This window comes from Lepidothrix coronata, unplaced genomic scaffold (genome assembly GCF_001604755.1).
Source record: "Lepidothrix coronata isolate B3197 unplaced genomic scaffold, Lepidothrix_coronata-1.0 Scaffold25, whole genome shotgun sequence".
Taxonomy (NCBI): domain Eukaryota; kingdom Metazoa; phylum Chordata; class Aves; order Passeriformes; family Pipridae; genus Lepidothrix; species Lepidothrix coronata.
Window position 1 is genome coordinate 6,052,819 of NW_016690205.1, and position 7,500 is coordinate 6,060,318.

Sequence of the window (7,500 nt, forward strand, 5' to 3'; positions counted from 1 at the left end):
ACTTGCCTGCATGTTTATGGGATGTTAGGCAAAGAGGATTTGGCACTGTGTTTTTTAACATTTAAAGAAAGGAAATCAATTACCGTATCTCAAAAAGAGGAGCTGTTGGTAAGTGACATTTATGTAGATTTTCTGTAGCATGTAAAAGTGGCCTTTATTTTTCTAAGCGATATTTTCTGCTCAGAGTCAAATTCTTTTCATGCAGCTTACAAAAATAAATACTTGTATTTTGCTAAGATCATAATAGCTCATTAGAAGAGGCTGAATTTGGACCTAGACTAAAACCTAACACCACAGGGCTGAGCATGCTTACTTGAACCTATAATGTTGCTAGTTCTTGCTCTCTGGGGAAGGAGAGGACGAGGGGAGAGGATTCAGCCTTCTTAATTGTGAACCTCATTAGTGACGGTTGCTAGGCAAAACACACACCTACTTTCCGCGCATATGAAAGAGATAAACAATACGTCATAGACCATAATGACTCTGGTGCTCAGGGCGACCTTTAATTATTATATTTTTGGTCTCTTATACCTTAGTTATTAATGCAGAAAAACAAATTAGGGTTGTGTGTGTGGACCGCGGCAGATTTGTAAATCATTTTCCATTTTTTGATGTCTAGATCGCTTTGCCTTCTGATAGTTGGTGCTTGCCTCATTCATTTCCCTCTCTGCCCATTGGTAAATACTATTTAAAACCTAAAATGGCAATGTTTGTATTAGCAGCTTAATATTGTTATCACTTTAATTAATTTTATTAGTGTAAAAAGCCATGATTCTGTCAATATGTTGGTAACAACTTGAAAGAGCAGTCCCATGCAAACTGATGCACATGGCCTGGCCACATCAGGTCACAGTGGGTTTTTGAGAATCTAGCTCTTTCAGAACTGGAGATGCGTTTGATCCCTGTGCATTTAAATTTTGGGTAGCCCTAAAGTGTTCAGGCAGTTGGATTGGATGATCCTTCCGAAAAGATTCTATCCTGTCCTATCCTATCCTATCCTATCCTGTCCTATTTTACCCTATCCTATTCTATCCTGTCCTATTTTACCCTATCCTATTCTATCCTGTCCTATTTTACCCTATCCTATTCTATCCTGTCCTATTTTACCCTATCCTATCCTATCCTACCCTACCCTATCATATCCTATCCTAACCTGTCCTATCCTATCCTATCCTGTCCTATCCTGTCCTATCCTATGCTATCCTAAGCCAGTTTAAACCCTTACATTGGTGTATTTTACAGTGCAAACGAACTGATATTTAAATCTAAATGATTATTTTGGGCTTTGCAGGCAAATAAATACATGTGTTCATGTGCACGGGCACAGCTGCGATTGCGTGCGAGTGATTCGGAGGCTGATGGGCTCCAGAAAGATAGGATTTCACAATTCTGGATTTCCAGAGACACTTTCCATTCTCCTCTTCATCTCAGACTATCTTCTTTTAGCAGTTCAGGCAAGAAGTCAATCACATTGAGTCAGGCTGAAGAAAAACATTTTATGCTGTTTTTCTCATACAAACCCCCTCCTGCCGTAATCTGCAGTAAGGCCCAGCCACAGGAAATTGACCTCACAGTAAATTCTTTACAGATTCGGTCATGTTTTTACCATCCACTTAAACTTGCATACATAACCTGAGACTGTACCTCTGGATCAAGGAATATGGCAAGCCAAAATAAAATCAAGTCAAATTAAAGAGCAAGAAAAAGCTGCAAGCAAAACAAGACTGAAATAAAAAAAAAAAAAAAAGAAATAAAAGAGGAAAAGATGAAAAATTGGTTGTGACTGCAAAACTCTAAGTATTAAATAAAGAAAGGAGTCAGAAGCAAATTCAGAAGTGTCCATATTCTAGTTGACAAGGGTTGAGAAATACTAATGGACTCTTTTTAATGGGTGGTTTGATGGATGAGAGAAGAAATGATGTAAAAGTAAATGTAGTGGTGTCTCAACATAAAGTATGGTGCAAAACAAAAAAAAAATAAAAAAATAAAATAAAATAAAAAAAGGCATTGCAAATAAAAAAAAAGACATGTAAATGTGTGCCTACCATTTTCCAGATAAGAAGGGGCCGTACCTTCTGAGGGGTCAAGGCGGCGAGCCCGCCTCCCGTGTTTGGAATTGTTGTGTACAAACATGTTGTCTGAGACAGCCAGCACGTGGCCATCCACATTGACTGTTGTTGATACAACAACCTGGAAAAGAGAACAAAACCTCACATTTAAAAAATCCTGCAGATTTGCACTGAATCAGGTCTCGTAAGACACAACAACATCCTGTTACTTTTCTATTTCTATTTAAACCGAGTGAATGACATCTCTGAATACATCTTTGTTTACGTGGCGACCACTGGTGATTTTTAACTCACAATTGTTTCTCTTCAGAACCTGCTACACTAATTAGAGTTTAATCTCCTATTATGCTAACAAATGAATTCAATTCAGGAAAATATTCTTCTAGCCATTAGTTTCAGAAACACCCCTCTAGCCACTCATTTTAAAAGCTGCTGTTTTGATTGATCTGTTGATATATTGATTAGATAGTTTATCTAATTAAAATTTGTTCACTTGAGACTGTCTTCAAATGAAGGGTTGTGAGGATTCCAAATAAAAAAAGCTTAATAAATCAGGAACCATCGTAACTCCCCATTTTTTCTTCAGTAAATGATCTCCAGGTCAGTTTTACAATTACATTTAATGTCTGATAATGAACTTTTTTGCATCTGAAAAGACCGAGTTGAATATGAATAGTGAAAGTGTTTTCAATCCATGAAAAGTATCCCTTCTCAAGTTCATTTGGATGGTGATTGACCCTGGTATGTCAATGGAATTTCCTCCTTTATTTTTGAGTGAAAGGCTCCTATTCTTGTGTCCAGGTTCAGAGTCCGGCCATAGAAGAGATGATGGATAGGGCCTCCTTTGGCTTCCAGCTGCTTCTCAGTAGAAAATGGCAAAGGAACATATGCAAAACGCACAACCTTCCCGATAAAAACACCTACACAATGGAGCTGTGAAACTCCTTCCGGAAGCGATATCGCGTGAACACAAGCCAAGGAGGAAACCGGGAGCTGCGCCTGTGTTTGTGTGGAACACGGCTCCGTAAGTCCAGCACTGTTATCCCAGAGAGACATTTACACCTTACTTAAATACTCCAGAGTGGGCTCTGTGCTGTGGGTTCCAGGTTTTCTGCATGAAGGATTTCATGCACTGCAGCGATTTCTTTGGGGTTAGTAGAGTCCGTAAAGTCAAAGGCTAAGTTAGACCTTATCAACCCAACCAGTGATGGCAGCAAAAGGTAGGACAAATTTTAGTTTTCACCTTCCGTTTATTTTACTTTGGGATGTAATAAAGATGACTGAGGGGTTCTCCCACCAGCTCCTCAACCCAAACACTTAACAAACACAAATGGAAGGGGAGAAATGAACCTCCTTTTGCACAGAGTTGGTCCAAGGCATCAGAAGAAAATTCTTGTCTGCTTCTATGTTTTGGATCACCTCTGATCCTGTTTCTTATTCACAAGCCATAATGAGCTTTCAGCTATCACAGCACCTTTCCTGTGTATCCCGCGTCCTTTGAGACAGCCATCTGCGGTACCCTTTAGAACAGCCCGAGGGCAGTTCTCTGCCAGGCTGCTCTGCTTCCCCAGCTCTCTCTTCCCACAAGTGGACACTTTCACTCTTGTCAACATCCACTTCGGAGAGTGCTGAGGTTGCACGCTTGCCTTGGCCACAGAGCTGCTGCCAGGCCACTGGGCTATCAGCTTTCACTCCTAATGAGATTCCCAGACTTTAAGAAATATTGCAAAACATACAATCACGATTTTCAGCCAAGATTTCTGGGTTTGGTTCCTAGAACACGGTGTATTAAAAAGACAGAGCAAGGTGTATATGAAAATGACAACTATTTTTGTTCTGTCATGTATATATAGGTCAGTCACCAAGGGAAAATACTGTAGTTCAGCAAAAGAAAGTCGACGTGCTACGCTTTGTTATATCACCTTCCTCCTGCAGTGCACCTCCAGAAAGGTGCTGAGACAGTGAAACCAGGTAAAAATACTGTTCAAGATCTGACATCCTGTTAAGTCCAGTTAAACCTTCTGAGAGGCAGGAAGATTAGTTAAAGAGACCCAGGAAAGTCTTTCTAGTGCCTACTGGCTCCATTGTCAACCACAAGATCACTCCTGACTGATGCTTCATTTAGTCATCGGTGAGACAAAGAGGACATTTCCACTCATTCCAGGTTTGACCTTCTGTTCTGTTCAGATGGATCAATATCACCGATGCCACGTGAAGCTGAGATGCATGAAAAATGGAAGCTTGGCTCAATTGTTTTGAAGGAATATTTTTTTCCCAGCTACAGATCTTTTCTGTTGGCTGGCTCAAGGGTGCTGGCTTCCCCGGTTGGTTGGCTGTGCATGAAAACAGATGTCACATGTTTTTCTATCAAGTTTAACCACAAGTTATTCTTCTCCAAACTAAGAAAATCTTGAACATCTCAATACTACTTTATTATTAGAATCAAATATGACTCATTGTGAAATATTTTCAAATAAAAGGCATTTATTTCCTAACAAGCCTTTCGAATGACCCCACATACGGAGGAAATCATTTGTCCATCCCGTCAGCTGTCTCTCTGTAGTGTTATGATTCACCACAGGATATCTCAAAAGCTGTAAGGAGAAAGTGAAGTATTAAACATTTTCTAACACAATTGAAACAAAAATATGTGTGTTAGGCCACCACTGGTGGATTTACAAGTTGTGAACCTGAAAAACCCCTGTGCGAGATCCAAACTCCCCTGCGCTCCACAGTCGTGTCATCAGTAAGATCAAACTACTCAGTCTATGTAAAACCTCTGCGGGTCTGAGCATACTCCAAACTACTACACAAGGTGTTAGTAGGAAGGAAAATTAGGGAAATATTTTTTAAGGAGAGATCCGCTTGCTTCAGCATTGATCCATTACATTCCACTGCAGAACTTGGAACGTCCCAAGAACCAGCATTTAAATTAGTGGGGTAAATGTAAAATACTGACAGCAATTTTTTTTAAGCATTGGAACTACACTAAGTAGAAGCCCCAACACTGATTTTCCATTATGAAAAGTTCAAGATGAAGACGTGACTAAGTCTTTTATGTATCGTTTATGCTTTTAGAGGGATCTGTACCTGGAATCTTCGCATGTCTCGCGGGTTGCCTGCATTCTTCAAACAGTTCTGATTGCACTTGAGGAAAAACTTTAGAAAGAATCTATAAAAATACAAAATTGAAATCTATTAGATTCATCAAAATGTAAATCCAATTTTTAAAAAGTTTAATAAAATTTAATCATAAATAGTTTTACCCAAAAGAATACTGGTAGTGAAATATTACTTTCCTATTCGTTAATGAACTTATTTTAAAGCATAAGAATCTCTGTCATAAACAGAACATTATTGCCAAGGAAAGGCAAATTTATATTTTTAATTTTTCAACAACTACAAATGTATTGACTCCAGGCCATATCCTTAACTCGGTGTGGGAAAGTTGATTTCGATGACTCATTGACTTCAAAGGCAAGGACTTACACCAGATGAGAATTTGTCTCTATTTTTTTAATACTTCTTACTTTTTCACAACTTATATTAGCAGTAATGACCTCTACGTTGAAAAATTCCAAAGGTAATGAATGATCAATCTTCTGAAAAACACTTGGCTTTGCCTCCGGTTTGGAAAGGCTCGCTATTCAAAGGGACTCGATCCAACTCCTGTTGACTCCAGGGAGATCCAGGCAGGATCTGCCCACCGGCAAGGCCCCAGTTTCCTCATTGTTTTTGAAAGGAAAGGAACATGGCAAATTAGGCCCTGTCTTACGACCTCTTCAACCTTTGCCAGCCTTTAGCTGTGAGGAGTCACTCTACCCAGGGATCGAAATCCAGCTTATTTCTGCTGAGCGGTAACCAGCAATTATTTAGGACTAACCCTTATCATCCAGGCATCTCCCCATAAACCGTTTTTGCAGCAACGCTGCCTCAGGGGAACACAGCAAGCACTTAGAGGAAAGGGGAAAGCTTGGAAAGATGGAAACTCCTTTATGCCGCCCTCCTGTACTGGAGGAAGGAGCTGAACTGGGAAGTCTCCACCCTGCAGGTGAAACAAAATGGGGGACCCTCACTGTCCTGCCATCACACAGGAGGACATTCACAGCGCAACACCACATCTTTTCTTTATGTTGTTATGTTTTTGCGTTTCATCTCTAGAAAATATTTTGTGGATCTGTTCTCTGTCTAATGACTGACAGCTAATGACAAGCAAAGCTCAGGACTTTCTCCTCACCTAGAGTGCCTCAGATGCTCGAGTCCAGCAGCTTGTGCTCCCCAACTTCATACGTGTTGAACGGCGAGGTTAGTCAGAGCTTTCACGTTTAGAATATGAACAATTATTATTTGTTCGTTCATATCAGTCATATTATAACTGACCATGACTATTCTTGCTGTACACACCTCATAGAAATTTCCATGTGCCAACAGCATTCCTGGCAAGAGGCAAGACAGGCACCTCGTCCCTTCTTGAGCACCCAACACGAACCAACCATGGCCAATAGAAAGTACAACTGTGGCTGCACCACATCGTGCTCACTCCTGAGAAGCTTCAAAGGTCGTACAGGAGTATCATGGAATTATCCCCAGATCACAAACCACTGCTTTTAATCCCAGGTCTTCCTGTTCCATTAAACCTTGAGTAGGACCCTGATATTACTACAGGACACTAATGCTGAAGGAGCGATCTCTCCTATCAGAGATGCAAGTGGGGAAACAACCAGCTTTACCGAAACTGCATAAATAAATCAATGCTGTCAGTTCAGCTGAATGCACGCTTCTTTAAAAATTCTTATCCCAAAACCTGTACAGGGGTTTTAGCTGTCAAGCTGTAAAAGATCGGGATTTCCGTGGGGGTTGACGTGATATCCAGGTTTTCTGGACACTGCTGCAGGGACATTATCATCAACTCCACGAAACTTCATCTTTGCTAGACACAACTTCCCCTTAATTTTATCTGCATTGGTTGGGTTTTGGTGTTTTTTAATATACTTATTCTCTCCAGATCAACTGAGTATAGGCCAGGTTCCCTGCCCATAGCAGGGGGTTGGAGCAGGATAGTCTTCAAGATCCCTTCCAATCCAAACCATTCTGTTTCTATGATTCTAAATGTAACATTCCTGTCGTTTATCTGGTTTTGCACACCTTCCACTGCACAGATTGTGATGATGTGCAAGGACCAGCTGATGCCCACACACAGGACCACCTGGCACTGGGGATTTAGGAGCTGGGACAAGCCTCCAGCTTTACGGCTCCTTAGTGCCACATCCAGGTTGAGGAGTAGTATCTTATCTTTTTTTTTTTTTTTGCTGATCTCGAATGGGTGTTGTGAGGCTTATTGAGCTAATGTTTGTAAATTGCTCGGAAATTCTCCAATGAATTGTGCACTAGGAATGCTAAGTATTGCTCCTCGTGGATTGTTTTTAGAGTG

At 40.5% G+C, this 7,500-nt stretch overlaps 1 protein-coding gene across 9 annotated transcripts in view; it reads right to left on the reverse strand.

Moving 5' to 3' along the window:
• Window positions 1–7,500, reverse strand: part of EBF3 (early B-cell factor 3) — a 120,787-nt gene that overhangs the window by 38,714 nt on the left and 74,573 nt on the right. For 6 of the 9 annotated variants that reach the window (XM_017809280.1, XM_017809279.1, XM_017809284.1 and 3 more), the window contains exons 7-8: window positions 5,160–5,241; window positions 2,046–2,190 (exon numbers count right to left, since the gene is read on the reverse strand). In XM_017809280.1, coding sequence (XP_017664769.1) covers window positions 2,046–2,190; window positions 5,160–5,241 — 227 coding nt within the window. The remainder of the gene's footprint in view (window positions 1–2,045; window positions 2,191–5,159; window positions 5,242–7,500) is intronic. The other 3 variants (XM_017809282.1, XM_017809285.1, XM_017809281.1) reach the window with 1 other exon arrangement.